The sequence below is a fragment of the Carassius gibelio genome, chromosome B11, assembly GCF_023724105.1.
Source record: "Carassius gibelio isolate Cgi1373 ecotype wild population from Czech Republic chromosome B11, carGib1.2-hapl.c, whole genome shotgun sequence".
Taxonomy (NCBI): Eukaryota; Metazoa; Chordata; class Actinopteri; order Cypriniformes; family Cyprinidae; genus Carassius; species Carassius gibelio.
Window position 1 is genome coordinate 18865075 of NC_068406.1, and position 17829 is coordinate 18882903.

General features: G+C 35.5%; 1 protein-coding gene across 15 annotated transcripts in view; it reads right to left on the bottom strand.

The window, feature by feature from the left end:
* Positions 1-17829, bottom strand: part of cadpsa (Ca2+-dependent activator protein for secretion a) — a 94224-nt gene that overhangs the window by 39861 nt on the left and 36534 nt on the right. For all 15 annotated transcript variants that reach the window (XM_052569149.1, XM_052569144.1, XM_052569142.1 and 12 more), the window contains 5 exons: positions 13379-13490; positions 12211-12347; positions 9704-9770; positions 6699-6807; positions 5453-5665 (listed from right to left, as the gene is read on the bottom strand). In XM_052569149.1, the coding sequence (XP_052425109.1) occupies positions 5453-5665; positions 6699-6807; positions 9704-9770; positions 12211-12347; positions 13379-13490 (638 nt within the window). The remainder of the gene's footprint in view (positions 1-5452; positions 5666-6698; positions 6808-9703; positions 9771-12210; positions 12348-13378; positions 13491-17829) is intronic.

Here is a 17829-nt window from a genome sequence, read left to right on the forward strand (position 1 = left end):
ATACCAACCCACATTTTTGGCTTGTGACACTCAAGTATTGGTCTAAGTGCACAGAGCAGAATTGCCGCTTGTTGACTTCAAGCGCTAATTTAAAAGCAACAGATCCATATGCATTATTAGAATGCATTAAAAGAGCAAGACATTTGGAGAAAATTGTATCCCAACATTGTTAAATTATTGGATTCATATTATTCACCCCAGTGTTTTGTCTTTTTTGGCCTGGTAATCCTGCAAGACCTGTCTGAGCCAGTGTTCCTGTCTGGTCCTCCTAATCAAACAACAACTCTATGTTCACGCTTTTCCGCTCCTTCCCCATTCATCGCTCTGTCCGCAGGCCTCTGCCCCCCCTTGGGGAAGCCCTAATTAAAGAAACCCAGCGCCTCAAACACAGAACTGAGAGAGCCGGCCATGGAGCCCCCCTACCCTCACCATCTATTGTCCATTAAAGAGACTAAATAAATTCAACAACACATTTTCCCTTTCCTCTGCAGTCGGTAAGCTTAGGTATTACATCTGGGCCTGCACAAATAAGCAGGGCCATTTCTTAATCCTGCCACTGGTCAAGGACCATTCTTATTCTAATGCCCCATTTCAGCTATACTGTATGATTGAGCCATTCAGCAGACACCTCCTCCAGAGCTTCGCCGGTTTGTATGTTAAATCAGGAATAAGACTTGAATTGCTTTGTTATATAATGGAAAGTAAATTTTTGCTTGCATAATGTAAATTGTATAATTTTGACTTTAATTCTTGTATGTAAATTTCTTTATAAGATATCTAAAAAAAAATTAGTTAAAGCAAAAATGATCTTTTGAAATCTGCCACAGGTCAAAAAGGTGACATTGTGTCATTCTCCTATGTCTTAATATGAGCTTGTCATGTCTCTTTGACACTAGAATTGAGGGGAAGGTCTCTGGACAGTAACACACAATGACATTAGTCAGCTCTGTCCGAGCGGGGCAGAGGAGAAATGACACTGATTGACGGATTCTTTTCATTTATAGATCCTCTCTCCTGAAGAGTCCGAAGAGCAGAACATTTGGGGCTATTTAGCGCTTGGTTTTCTTTTTTTTTTTTCTTTGCATGTGTCTGCACAAGCACACACAATGGACGGATCGGGAGTCTGAGATTCTGCCCTGGGCCGACAAGAGCTGAAGGGGCCAACTGACAGGATGGGTGCTCCTCTGTGAGTGAGGGACACAAAGAGGGAGAGAAAGAAAAGGAGGGATGAAGAAAGGGGTGACAGCAGAGACATACTTTATTAAGTTGTTTCTAAATTAATCCGTCCGCTCCTGAACTCAGTTTCTAACAATATGGCTTCCCTCATCAGGCCTGCAGACAAGTCCATACGTGAGTCTCTCTCAGAGCCCGTTGCTATTTCAGTCCTTATGACACTGGATTAGAAAATCCTAGACCATGGCTGACATCCAACATCAATCATCGCTTTCTTTGTTTCAGAATAATGAAGCAGTAAACGAGTTGAAAAATGTAACAAATTATTATTAACAATAGATTTTTTTTATTATTTTAATTCTATTCAATTATTGAGAAGTGAGGAGGAATGAGATTGAGACATGTTGCAGGTCAGGTTCAAACCTGTTTGCATAAGCATGTGTTGTTGTGTCAACGAAGCTATGCACTTTGGGTGTAAGCCATTAATAATAATAATAATAATAATAATAATAATAATATTATTATTATTATTGCTGTTGTTGTTAAATGATATCCCTTGAGGTTGTCTACACTGGGTGTAATCCATGGTAAAAAAAAAAAAAAATTATAAATAAATAAATTATTGGTGGTGGTGGTGTTTTTGTTTTTGTTGTTGCTGCTGCTGTTGCTTTTGAATTATTTCCCTTGGGGTTGCCTACATTGGGTGTAAGCCATGATAAATAATAATAATAATAATAATAATAATAATAATAATAATAATAATAATAATAATAATAAATGAATAAATAATAATAATAATAATAATAATAATAAATTGTTGTTGTTAAATTATATTCCTTGATGTTATCTACACTGGGTTTAAGTCATGGTATTTTATTATTGTTATCATTATTATTATTATTATTATTATTATTATTATTATTATTATTATTATTATTATTATTATTATTATTATTATGATTATTATTATTATTATTACTACTACAACTACAACCACTGTTGTGGTTGTTTTTGCTGTTGTTGTTATTGTTACATTATATACCTTGAGGCTGTCTTCACTTGGTATAAATAAATAATACATTGTTTATGTCATGTTATAATAATAATAATAATAATAATAATAATAATTTATTATTATTATTATTACTTCTACAACTACTACAAAACCAGAGTAATCTTCAGGCTGTGTCTCTGATTTAAGTCTCCCCCTACATACAGGTATAAACAAACAGCAGACAATAGCAGCTTTAGCATTTTCCCAGAGATGAGGAAAGAAACCGTTAGTCTAAAACTGTTAGTAGTTCTATAGGAAAGCAAAACAGAAACACTACTACAACATGAACAGGGCCACTGTTTGGTAAAAACGAGTCTGTGTAAGTGTATGGCAAATTAAATTTTTTTTAGATGTTGCAGTTGCAATAGTTTAACTACTGTACAATAGTAAAAATAAATATAAAATCTGTATGACATAACCTGCTGAATATTCCAGCTACATATTTGCCAACTCTCTTTTTTAAAATAAAATAAAAATAGACTCTTAAAATTCACAGAATGAATAAACTGTGTTAAATAGTCCACTGCTTCAAGGACAACACAAATCTTCTCAAGGAGAAGTGAAAACAAACAGCCAATGTTTCCAATTGCATCCTAATCCCCACATTTAAAACTGCAACCACAACAGTTTAATTTACTGCTGTCGAAAGGTTAAGAGAAAAAAAAAGAAAAGAAAACACTGATGGCACGACTTTTCAGATGAGAGAAACTGGTGTTAACTAGCAAGTAGTTATTTGGTAACATTCCACTGATAGCTTCCAGAAATAATCAGAGTGAAGATACACTGTTTTATTCATAGCATGTCACTCTTAACATGGTAATTACCAGCTGCTGAGGGGTGCAGAGCACGCCAGTGGTTTCACAGAATTCATTTAGCAAAATAAATCAACAACTACAAAAGCGAGAATCACTATAATTATATAATTTACCAAATTCTCAAATTGATCGGGAATCTTTATTGTTAAAGGGGGGGTGAAATGCTATTTCATGCATACTGAGTTTTTTACACTGTTAAAGAGTTGGATTCCCATGCTAAACCTGGACAAAGTTTCAAAAATTAAGTTGTACGTTTGAAGGAGTATTTTTGTTCCAAAAAAACCTCTTCCGGTTTATCACAAGTTTCGGAAAGTTTTTTTCGAGTATGGCTCTGTGTGACGTTAGATGGAGCGGAATTTCCTTATATGGGTCCTAAGGCACTTCTGCCGGAAGAGCACGCGACCAGTGGATGGAGTTTATTTTTACAGAGCATCAACGGAGTTATTGGAGTTTGTTTATTCCCTGCATTTCGGATTGCAGATCGTTTATTTCTTAAGGATAATGCAGTCCCAACGAAAAAGGGTCACGATTGTGTGTTGGAACCACATGCGGTAAGTAAAACTGCTTCAAATATCTCTGTGTTGTTAACTTAGCTATCAGCGCGTAAGCACATCAAGTAAACAACATGCAATGTTGTCATCAAACTGCACTTTCCACATGTACAGCTTTAAAAAAAAAAAAAAAAAAAAAAAAAAAAAAGACGACATCAAGTGAAACTTAGTCATTTTCCAAAACCACTAAGCAAATATATACAGTTTCAGTACATACCACATAGAGACGCCTGATGCTGCTCTTGTTAAATTTCAGCCTCTGGATCTGTGTCACAGCTTCCACATGCTCTCAACTCAAAAGCCTACTGGCGCTCGTGATTCTTTAGCTCCGCCCACACGTCACGCCTCCAGGCGCTCGTGTTTTTCCGGGAAAAATCAGTACAGACTATCTTTCTCTTATGAATATAATAAAACTAAAGACTTTTTGGAGTTATGAAGGATGTAGTACTACTCTATAGGTACTCAAGATTAACAGGATATTGAGTGAAAACGAGCATTTCGCCCCCCCCCCCCTTTAAATAAAGGCAATTGCTTTTGATTTCAGCCATCAAGAAACTAGCTTACAAGAAACATATGGATTTATTTTGCACATGCTTTTTAATAAGAAATGCTGCTTTGATTTGAGAAGCCGTTGACCTGATGAAGCCATGTTGAGAGAAGGCAAATATGCAACTACTAATCGGAGCAAAACATCCAGAAATAAAATTTTACATGCAGTCTAGTCTCTAAATAAAAGTGTGTTTATCTTTCAGACCCAAAGGAAACAAAACAGAGGGACATTTGCAGAAGGAGGGGTAATGAGAGTTTTAGAAGAGGAATAGCGAATAGCACATTGCTTGTGTCAGATAATCCAGAGCGGTTTATCTGATCTGTGCCTGCTACAGGGAAGCACTTACCCTTCAGTCCAGCTACAAGAGAGCAGGGTAAGAGGGAACAAACCAGAGTGACATATAGACTCACGTGGAGCAGAAGACAGAAGAAAGCAGAGAGAGAAAGAGAAAGGACGAAAGAATATTCCCTTTACACTGTAAGCAAAGAATGAGAGAAGCAGGATCTGATTCACTTATTCATACACACACAAACAATTATCTGTAAATGGGAGAAGAAAAAAACATGAGATGGTGCAGAGAAGGTCACAATAATTTAAAATACAAGAAAGAAAGAGAGATATGCAAAAGAAAAGCATAAAATATAAAAAGAAAAATAAACACAGAAAAGAGTGATAAGTAATGAATAAAAGAGAGCAAATATATGCCAAAAAAGCAAAAGAGTGAACAGCGGAAGAGTAAACAACCGAAAAAAGAAAGAAATACACAAATGATGAATGAAAGTGAAAATAAACAATGAGTGAACAAAAGCAAAAATATAAACAAAAGCAAAACAGAGAGAAAAAAAAAACAAGCGAATGAAAGCAAAAGTAAAAGAGCTTATATAAGCAAGCGAAAACTGAAAGAGTTAAAAGCAAATGTAAAGGATATGCAATGATGAAATGTATGTGGGATGCAAGATGAAAGACTTCTGACAGAATTTAATAGACCAGATGAAAACAGAGTGAGGTTTTTCTCCCTTTTTACAACACCAATGCAGTAAGTAGTAACTGTTCTCAGGAGGTGAAGACTGTTGAGACTACACTTACAGGACATTAATGAGCAGTAGAGTGAAACAGGGTGTAAACACATCAGTAGTCCGCTATTTAGAACGTGAACTTATTCAGCCAATGTTCTAGAAAGTTTCCATGTAAGAATTTGACCACTTTAAAGAGTGCCATTACAAATGCAGCTCTGGCCCTGTGTGTGTGTGTGTGTGTGTGACTGCAGTCAGTATGTGTGGATCTGTACAGTATATGTATTCATACTTACAGAACTGAGAGATTGGAGCATCAAGCTGTGGTGCTGTCCCTCCTTTGGCGTTGAGTTTCTGCACCTGGGTCGGGGGGATGGGTTTGTGGGACTGGCCCGTGGCACGATACATCGCTTGAACCCACAGGATTCGATCTTGCTCATCATCGCTGGCGAAGATCACAGTGTCTCCCTCCTTCACAGCATTGAAGAACGTCCGACCACCATCCAGACCTGCTTTCAACATATTGTTCATCATTTATACATCACACGAGAATTAAACACTGTGTAAGCAAAAGTGCACTGTGAAAAGTTATTTCTACTTGATCAGACCCTTTCGAGGTATATGGACACATTGTTGAACTAACAATACTTTCACAGCACTTTTGAATCTTGGCTAAAGTTTATTTATACATGTAGAAAGTATTTCAATTATACCAAATATTTTTAATTGACATTAATGTTATTGCATTAAAAACTAAAATGATCTGTGAATATTTAGTAATAGTGTATTTATAAACTGATATTTATCAAGATTATAGTTTCATATTATATTACTAATTAGTAAACAATAATGTGGCTATTTTATAATGTGGTTATTAAAGTGTAATTAATTTAAATGAAACAGCAATGTTTGATATTGATAAAATTGTTTTAATTTATTCCATTAATGCCTCAATATTTAGTATGCAGTGATTGATTACGCATAGACTTAAAATGATTCATTAGTCAAATATCAGAGGACATGAAAATAACACATTCTTCATAAAACATTACTGCACTGTTACGCCGATGAATATTAGATAATTAGATAACACGTGTACAGTGTGCATAATGTTTTATGCAAAGATACAGAAGGTTTCAATGAAAGATAATTGATCTTAACTAGTTAATTACCTGTGTTTGTTTAACTAATAAAATGAGTCACCTATTCTTTTGGAATAAATGTGTATGAATCCTAGAAACACATGCCACCTGCTGGTCTAACAGCTACTTCTATCCACCTTATTTTGCAATGCCTTTTGTGAATGCACAAGACTTTGCTATATGTTTATAATTACAACAATAAATAAATAAATAAAATATGATATCAAATTCCAATTTGTTAAATCAAGCAGCATAATAGACTGTTTTGGTACAAATAAAATAACTGGAAGGAACTGACATCGGAAGCCTCTGCCATTGAAACTACAAATAAAACAGAACAGGTGAAGACTATATTCACTGTGATGTCATTGACTGTAGCAATCCGATTGGCTGTAGTGACCTGGCTGAGGGTCGGTGTAATCCACAGTGTATCCGTCCAGTTGGAGAAGTTCAACAGGCTCTGCTTTCTTCTCCCTGTAGCTACACATGGCAAAGGTGTACTGGCTGACCTGGACAGAACATTGGCACATTAAACACACATCGCAAATTACACTATTGAGAACTAGAAATGCAAAAACTTAAACAGAAATATCATCTTCAGGCTACGGATAGGGTTCAAACGGAGGGTGGCATCTCAGAGGCAGGCTGTCTCGGTCACTGACGGTGTAGGGTTGGACTTGTAAGGTTTTTGTCCTGCCAATCAAACGGGACTGACAGTAGAGTGTGGGATGACACGCTGTCACTCTGGATGCGAGTCGTGCAGTTAGGTGCCAGTCATACACACATTCTACACACACACACAAGACACTCTCTGGCTCCATCCGCAGGATTGCACCAATCCAGTGCCTCCATCACCTCTGCTGAAAGTGGCAGCCCTCTCTCACTCTGTCTCTGAGTGACATTATAAATTCAATGTCATGTGTGTGACGGGCACTTGGGCTGGCTCCGGGGCCCCAATCTGGCTTGGTGGCACCCAGGTGCCTTCGGGACGCCACCAGGGCACGCGCACCCCCGCCCTCGCACACACATGTATACACGCACAACCTCCCATCAATCCGCTGAAGTCCGGGCCTGTCAGAAGCCAGAGCGGTCGCTGGTGGGGCCATTGACCCGCTGTCAAACCGACAGTTAAAGGATTTTAAATGACTTTGCTTTCTGATTACCCCTGCATGCTTTTGCTCTTTTAAATAACCCTGTTATTGTCGATGCTCTGCAAACTGCATTGTGGATGAAGAGAGTGAGAGAGTGGGCGCAAATCGATCACTAACGCTGGAAATATAAAGCCGAATGCCAGACACACAACCCGAGCCCCTCCGGGTCACTCGAACACATTACCATATTCAGATGCGTAAGGCTGAATGCCTGAGCCAGAGCATCAGAGATGAGATGAAGGGAAAGAAGAAGAGAGCACAGAGCGTCTGCCCGCTGTTTTGTCACATCGCTTACCGACCGTAAAATAATTAGACTTCAGTTTGAATCATAATGCTGGTCTTATGCTGTCAACTTACTGACAACAAGAGCATTTAGAGGCACGGAGACAGGCGATTCAGCTGCTATAGAATATATATACATGACTGCTTAGTAGTGCTCTATAAAGGATAGAGATGTTAAAATAGATAAAAACTGAAGAAATTAAATGGCAGGGTGGAGCCACGGGGAACTCTGTCACCACCTTTTCGTGACACCTTGTTTCAAAGCCAGCCTGTGTCAAACAAGAGCCCTAAATGGTCTACGTGGTGTGGTAATAATCTATGAATAATGCAACAGTGAACTCACACCCACCCTGTAACACAAACCCCACATTAAATGCAGGGGCATTTACATAGAATCATTCAGTGTCAATCAAACTCTGGTCACTCATAGATAGCCCATTCCGCATACTAAATATTTCCTTATATTCAGCAAAGATGCATTAAATTGATTGAAAAGTGACAGTAAGGTCATTTTCAGATTATATATATATATATATATATATATATATATATATATATATATATATATATATATATATAAATATTTGAAAAATTGTTATTTTGACATTTCCATTGACTGATATACATTAAAGAAATGTTTTATTGAGCAGCAAATCAGCACATGGGTAAGATTTCTGAATGATTATGTGACAGTGAAGACTGGAGTAATAACTGCTGAAAATTTAGCCTAGTGGATGTCAAGTCATAAGGGTCATTTTTTCTTAATTGAGATTTATAAATCATAAAAAAAATCATGAAATCAAAATTTTGAGAAAATCGTCTTTAAAGCTGTCCAAATGAAGTTCTTAGCAATGCCTATTTCTAATTAAAAAATAAGTTTTAATGTGTTTATGATAGAAAATTTACAAAATATATTAATGTAACATGATCTTTACTTAATATCCTAATGATTTTTGGCATAAAAGTAAAGTATATAAAACGTATATAAAAAAAATATTTTTATGTAAATATATATATATATATATATATATATATATATATATATATATATATATATATATATATATATATATATATATATATACACACACATTCATATACATTGGAGCTACTGCTGCATGTTCTGACCTTTAAAACCCTGATGATGTAAACTAATATAATTACATTGATTTATTCAGATTGAATTGGTCATTATTATTCAGTATTTCAAAAAATATACTGAACTGGGTAGTATAAAACATTAAAGATGCCACGATGTATTCTGGAACATGTTTATGTTGACATTAACATTTACAAGGATTACACAGATGGATGTGTTGACATTTGTGTGAATACACAGGATTTATTTAACAGAGAAGAAACAACAAAAAGCAGGAAGGAAACAAACAAACACAAAGTGTGAAACCAACAAAATCAAACAAACAAAAAACAAAAAGCACAGACACAAAAAGCGCATTCTGGCATATTTTCTTACCCACACTGACATTCGAAAACACAAACGGGGCATCGTGTAATGTTTTTCGCTTGCATGCACACAAGCACACAGACACACATGCACGCAAACACTAAGGTAAATAAATAATGTCAGTGTATTGACTGTTGTTTGTCACTTGCTGTAGCCGTAGCTGCGAGCGACTGGTGGGTGTGTGATGTGGGCTCTTTTAGCTGCGAGTGCTGGTCCTTTACTCTGTCTAGCCGCCTGTCAACTTTTAGCTCTCAGACATGTTACAACCCGCCACAGAGGAGCTGACTGAACAGCAAACAATTGAGACAGGAATAAAAAAGGCTCCATCGAAGTACCTGACACAGTGCTCGATCAGAGAGAGTCGGGAATCTAGTCTACTTCACTGGAGCACTTTTGACACTCGATATGTGCACAGCACTTGATAAAAAAAAAAAAAAAAAAACTCTGAATCCAAAGGGGAGAAAGAGGTCTCCATCAGAAGTCACACCAAGGTGAAAAAGCACATACCTGCACCAAGACGAAGAACCTCTTCTTCCATCTTTTCCACAGGTTTTTCCCAATGGCCCAAAGGTATCTGTGAACAGACGCAGAGCAGGTGTTGCATCATAGTGTCAAAATATAGCTTTCTAGATGTTTCTTCTTAATTTGGGTGATAATGGGCCACTGTTGCCTTTCTCTCTGAATAATTTAAAATAAGTAAATTACAACAGATCTCTCTTTCTCTCTCTCTCTCACTCTCTCTCTCTCTCTCTCTCTTTCTCTCTCTCTCTCTCTCTCTATATATATATATTTTTTTTTAATTAAAAAAGAACAAAAATCAATGCATAATTGAGAAAACATTCATATACTATAAACAGACAAAATAGCTGGCTATTAGAAAAAATGCATTTAGAAAAATGCTACAGCTATGACATTTCAGCTATAACACTTAAGATGTGTTCATTAAATCAAGGATGATATATACAGTTCTCAAAAATGAAAAAAAAAAATTTTTTTAAATCAAAACAGCTTTACAGAAAATCATTGTGTCAGTATATTGGCATTTAGCAGATTAACTTACACTGCACATATGCAGACATAGTTGGGGAGAATCAGGCACAGATTTGCTATATTTTACACATCACTTTAATTAATAATAAAAGAAAAAACTCTAAACGATAACCTGCTACAAAATGCAAATTCATAGTAGAAGACATTTTCTCAGTAACTAGAGTAAAAAATAGATATGGATTCTCAGGTGTAGGTTTACTGCCCCCTAATGGCGAAAACATTAAATTGCACTGAAGGCAAAGGCGCATAGCATGGGACATAATGATTAATATGATTAATTGACCACTGCTGTCAACTAATCAAACAATCGAACTTTCAGTCAACCATTATTCCATCCATCAGTGTCACAAACCTTTCTGATATTCTGATTTATTATCATTGTCGTGCTGCGTAATATTTTTTGGAATATGTGCTACTTTTTTAGGATTCTTTGATGAAAAATGTAAATATATATTCATAATAGAAATAGAATAGAAATCAGTTTTGCACAACAGGAATAAATTATATTTTTAAGTATATTAAAACAGAAAACCTATATATAATTTATTTTATGATTTTTTAAATGTATTTTGAACAAATAAAATCAGCCTTGGTGAGCATGAGATACTAACATCAAAAGTTTCATACTTATGGTTTTCAGTATTCAGTTTTCAGTATTTTGCCTTGTTTTCTAGTAAAAGCAAAAAATCTAAATATTCTTAAAACAAGTATATAATGGCATAAGACAAAGACAGATGGAAATATACAATAAAAATTTTAAGCCAATTGGCAAATTGTTTGCATTATTTTTTACATTTATGCTTAAAAATAAATAAAAATTATGATTACTGTATATATTTAATATATATTTAATATTTTATAATTTAGTAATACGTTTAGATTTTTCATCACCTTTATTCATGTCTTATCACCTTTACAAACTATTGTGTTTTAAATATGTTTATATATTTTTCTAATCTTAAAATAATTATATTGTAAAAAATAAATCCATATATATTGTACAGGAAATACGGATACAGATCTCGTCCGTCATATGTTTCTGTTGTTAATAGTTTGCTAGTGTATCCACTAGGTGGAGCCAAGAGATCACAAGAGTGGTGAGGCCACATGTTGTATTAACCAGACAGAGTTTATAACGCCTGCCTTTCAGTGTTAGTGAAATAGGCTGTCCTGAGCACGTGCATATTGATACTGTTCAACAACTTTATTAAGTTTTAGGTCAGTGTAGAACTGACTGTCCATGTCAGCCGATTTCAACTTCAGCAAATCTTAACAGTACAAAAAACCATAGACAGTAAAAGAAATGGACACAGCGACCCCATTGGAACTCAATTGAGACAAATGAAGCCCGGTTTTAGCGTTTTTTAGCACTTCCCTTTCTGACGCGCAGACTCAAACGAAGCTTGACGACGTCAGCAACCTGTCTGACAGATGTAAATCTTCTAGTAGCTGTGCGTGCAAACTACCATCGTTAATCTTGCAGAGACGGCGAGCTTGAGCGGGGAGTTCTTTGTCGTGAGTGAGCAGGAGTAAGTATTCGGATTAATTATTTTGTATAGTATTTTAAAATGTACCGACAGTACGCCATATTAAGTTAATTGCCTGCGAGCTTCTCCTCCTGTCTGTACGGTAATGCGACAGAGAGCCGAGTGGTTATGACGCAATCGTTAGCCTATTTTTTACAAAAACTGTTTATACGGGGCCATAATGTAACATAGAAGGTAATGGAGCCCTTTATACATTTTCGTGTATCTTTAGAAATAAATAATGGACAAACAGAGTCTTTAAACGCCTCAGATGTAAAGTTATTCGCTGTCAAAGTGACGCCAAAATGAATGGGAGTCAATGGGAATGCTAACGCAAGTGAAGTTCTGCTAAAAGATGGCAGCCCCCACCCGACTTCAACTTCCGGTCGAGTTCCTTGCCCCTTGCAAAAAACTTCCAATTTTAAGGACGTCACTTACCCAGAGTGCTTCATGTTCTGTGGTTTGTCCATACGGACAGCCAGTTTGATCTTCAGGTCATCTGGGCAACCTTTGGCAACAGTCATTTTATGGAGCTCACATTGTTTGGGACTATTGGGTGTTGGATGCAACACAACCTGGAATCACATTATGAACATTTTATGAACATAATTTTTCCTTCAGAATATACAAATATAGACCACACTGAAATTCTTTAATAATAAAAATTTTGTCATTAATATTTACGGTTCTGCTAAGCTGTCATTAAAACAAAAGCATACATAACAGATATTAAGACATAAAATTCATTTTAACTTAACTTTGCACTGTTATGCTGATAATAAAATTTTAAATCAAATTAGTTTTAAATTAGTTTAAAAATAAACAGTGCTCATACTGTATATTACATAGCTCAAACATGGCAATGAAAAAAAGCAGGACACTGCAGCTTTCCATTAATAACCTTACGAAAGGAAAATATATTTACCAATATATTTCTTTAAATATATTGTGATATATTGCAACATATTATTTTCCCTTTTTATTTTCTAGTATATTATATATTTGAATACATTTAATAATATATTGATGATACATATATTATATAATATATTGCAAAATATACAAATGATTGCTGCTTTCAATATATTGCAATATATTGGAAAAAATAAATATAAAATCCCATTTATAAAAATATATGCCTAATATATTACATGATATTTTCCAATATACTGCAATATATTTTTGTTTCATAAGGGATAGCCATTCCCACCAGTGTTCGGATTCACAGTGGATCCCATTATTTTCTCTATCTTTCACTTCACTTTGAAGTCATCTATCATTTGCATAAGAGCCGACATCAGCACCTTATCTTTCTGTTTTATATCAGTGCAGGCTTATTGTTAATAGAGAAAGAGGGAAAGAGAGAGAAAAAGATAGAGAGACTATATGCCTCATTGACTCAGCACTGGATCAAATCCATTAGAACAGCAACAGTCACGCAGGGGGGATGCTCATTTTGGAGAGATAGCAAAACCATTTTGGTGCCGATCACCTCCTCATGGCAGAACTGAGCTCAGATAAGTGCTGACTGCTTAAAGAGCTGTGAGAATATGGTCTAGGATGAGTTGTGGTGGTTTCAGTGTGTGTGTGTGTGTGTGTGTCTGACCCGTCCCAGCTCTTTGTCCTCCAGTGCCAGTACTCCTGTGCTCTCAGTGAAGAGTTTCACCTTTACTGCTGGAAGTGGATGAGTGGTTGTGAAGTCTCCTTGAGTACCCCAACTAAATAAGAGAGACATTAAATCATTGCTTTTTGTTGTTTTTCAACTAGGGGTGTAAAACTACATAAATATGATAAAAAAATGCATGCATATGCTAAAATTAAATCAATCATGCTGATTATAATAATAATAACAACAACACCATGTTACAGAGACTGTCTCAAATTGCACACTTACGCATATTCCCCCGCCTACTTAAAGTCATAGCCTTTGACGTCCATAGAATTTAAGACTTTGTTGAAAAGTTTGATATATTATTTTTTATTATAGTATTTCATTTATTCAATAATTGATGCATAATATTCAACCATAGTGAAAAATATTCTCAAATTTTTGTTTAATTTAAATATCAGGACTAATCATTCAGTCATACATTAATTTAAAAAAAAAATGTATTTTTATTTAGCAAGGATGTATTAAATTGACCAAAGGTGGCATTAAAGACATGTATAATTTTAAATAAATGTTGTTCTTTTGATCTTTCTATTTTAAAACTATGAAGCAGTACAACTGTTTTCAAAATTGATAACAAGAAATCTTTCTTGAGCACTAAATCAGGGTACACTGTGTGTGTGCATATGTGTGTACCTGAAAGTATTTGTGATGCATGTGTGTGTGAATGTTGAATGTGATCCCCTGAGTTGAGGGGGGCAATCATCTGGCCACACTGCATAGGGGGAACAGAGCGCAGTAAATGGGTCTCCATGGCAACCCCCTCTGAGCCTGACTCCCGCTAGAATGCCTGGGGTGAGGCTAAGGGTACACGGATGCTGTGTCTTCATGTATGATTGTGTATGTGTGTTTGCTGTGTCGGTGTATAGAGCCGTTCAGCCTTCCTTCACATCAGTGTCTCAGGGGAGATGTCTGATGCAGATTTGGCTCATGGCGTTTGAAAGAAACGATAAGTGCTGTTAGCAAGCACGCCATCAATACAGGATCATGAAAAGGGGGTTTTACTAGGACTTGCTGTGTATTTGAAGGCTACAGCTTCTGGGCACAGCATGTGAACTGTGAACTGCTGTTTAGTATCAGCAGCCGCCTGTGGCACAGCAGATGTTACATATTCCTTTTCGATTTTTGTTACTGATTTATCTTTTTCAAGACATAAAACTATAATCTATCTATCTATCTATCTATCTATCTATCTATCTATCTATCTATCTATCTATCTATCTATCTATCTATCTATCTATCTATCTATCTATCTATCTATCTATCTATCTGTCTGTCTGTCTGTCTGTCTGTTTTCCTTGCTGAAGATATATATATACAAAAACACACACTGTTAAATAAATAAATAAAACCTTTTTTATTGGGAATCTCCTCAAATGTATCATTATTAATAAATAATTGTTTTCAATATAAGGGTTTGTTATAATTGTAATCATGCAGAATTTTTGGGGTAGGGTTTTGGTTTCATTTAGTCTTTTATAGCTATGCAAAGTTGATAAAGCATGAATGTAAATGTCCTCATAACAATCTGGCATCAGATCTTCTGCCTGGAACAGAACAGCTGTCTGATGGCACTGATATGACCACAAGCTGTAAATGTGTGGGTGACAACAAATACTGTTCTGCCACATACCGAGGAGTGTTCTGGAATGCTATTGAACCTGTTATTAATGTGCATGAGTCTTCTTACACACACGTTTCACATAGGCTTCCTCTCATTTTCTTCTGAGTCATCTGAGTGGGAAGTCGTGGCCTTGACTCTTAACCCCTAGGATTGTGGGTTTGAATCCCGGGCTAGCAATAACACGACTTAGGTGACCTTGAGCAAGGCATCGAACCCCCAACTACTCCCCATGTGCTGCAGCATAAATGGCTGCTCACTGCTCTGGGTGTGTGTCCACAGTGTGTGTGTGTGTGTGTGTGTTCACTGCTCTGTGTGTGTGCACTTTGGATGGGTTAAATGCAGAGCACGAATTCTGAGTATGGGTCACCATACTTGGCTGAATGTCACGTCACTTTCACTTTCATCTTTATGTGACCATTTGCACACAGAAGAATAGCATTACTGCACTCACTTTAAAGACAATCTGACTCTGTGTCTCTATGATTGGCACATATTTTCAACAGGTTACAGTGCTCAAGGCCTGACATTATTATTTGATAATTATAAAGACTTACTGTTACTGGGACATCATTTCAGTTCTAACAGGTCCCAGAGGAATATAAATAAATCATGATAGAAAGACAGAAAATGGAAATACTGTCTAATTAACTATTATGTTCTGTTGACATTAGCTTTACCGCTTTTATGATTAAAGTTTTATGCTCTATATCTAGCTGCATGAGTCATAAAGTTGTATTATCTCAGATTAGCCATAGCAGATGATAAAACACAGCAAAAAAATATTTTACAATACTCATTTTTGGAATATAAGGGACGTTCTGAATACTTTTAAAATTTGATGCTCCTTTCTTTTAAATAAGAATACCTAAAAGTTACACTGTTTACAATATGCATTTAGAAATACATTACTCAAATGTGACCCTGGACCACAAAACCAGCCATATGGATAAATTTTTTTAAAATGATATTTATACATAAATGTATATTTATACATAATTTATACAAAATGAAATTCACTGTATCAGTGCACAGTGCTGCTAGTACTAACAGGACCAGAAAGTGGCAGTAGAAGAGCTTATATTCCTACATACACTGCATCAATATTTCATAATGCCTAATGTTGTAAATTACTCTAAACACTACTCTCATTCCAACATTTGAGATTCAATCAAACTGTGCACCCCAAAAACTGACCCTGACATGATCACAGAGAATCAATATCAAAGTTGTGAAATGTCTAACTGCTGTACTATAAACAAAACCAAATAGAAGGACGCAGTAAGTAACATCTTTGAGCATTTTTAGATCTAATTTCTGATCTAATTGAATATGATTTGAAAATATTTAATACAATATAATTGCCATTAGTATTTAGTGTTAATGTAGCTATGAGTGAATCATATGTGTGATTGGGAAATACAACCTGAATATAAATATGAAGTAATACCACAAATACAGAGGTTCACTGCATTAAAGGCCACAACACATGGTAGAGATCTATTTTACTGATCTATATAACAGCACACTGTAAAATACATACAAAGTTTAACACACACACACACACACACACACACACACACACACACACAGAGTAAAACACTTCTCAGCAAAGCTCTCTGAGTTATGTAATCCACAGCCTAGAGCAACACTCCAGTGACACAATAGAGCAGAAACAGGACCAGTCACAAATAAGACCACTGCCTTCTTTACGAATCACTAAAGGTTTGTGTTCAGTATATCAATGAATATGCACTTAAATGGAAAGTTATTTATAAAGAAATCACATTTGACTCAATATGTCAGACTTAAGCTGTGCAAGTCTTTGCTTTAAGGTTTTATTTTTTGTGGCGCACATTAAAGAAAAAATATTTAGTTTTAAAAGTATATTTAAATACCATAATTTACTGTTTATTTAACATTCAGTTTAACTGAATTCCCTAATTATGAAAGTACGATAGATACATCACAGCCGGTACAAATACAAGTGATGGTAATAAATGAACAGCACAAATGTCGAAAGACAGAGTGGCTGAGATACAATTTCTGACCACTTAAACTGATTTGAATTTTGTCTTTAAAGTAAATTTCATTTTTCTTTACTGTCTAGGCCCAACGATATGCAAAAAGAAAACAATTTTATAATCAAAACAGCACAAACCATTTTTATTCTCATTGCAAATGAAGTCACTTTAATTTAGTCTTGGTCATTTATTTATTTTATCATATACGGTTAATTTTTTTAATAGTTTTTTTTTTTAATGAAGAAGCCACTGGTAACACAACCTATCCATGCTAGCAAATGCATAATCTGGCTGCTAAATGACAGATGAATCTGCAGTGTGAATTTGATTGGATAGATATTCATAGCATTTTCCTTTTTCCTTACGCACAGTTAATTGCACTTTTTTAAACAATGCACAATTATATGGTTAGCAGAATGCCACCCATTTTGGGGTTACAACCCACCAGCTAAGAGCATCTAAAGTTAAAAGTTCTGCCTCCCTAGAACAAATGCAGAGTATAATACATGACCTACTGTCAACAACCCTTCAATTTTCTGAGTTTTTATGCAAGTCTGATTGAACGGGGGTCACGGCAGCATTCAATCACTAAAAACTGCTGCCAGAAAAGCAATCGGCACACTCAAATCCAAGAATAGGTCCAATCTCATTCAAATCAAATTCACATATAAGTTTAAAAATGGCTTTTTTTCATTCATCTTAACCACTCCCCTTTCATGTTTCATAAAACTGCACTTATGAAA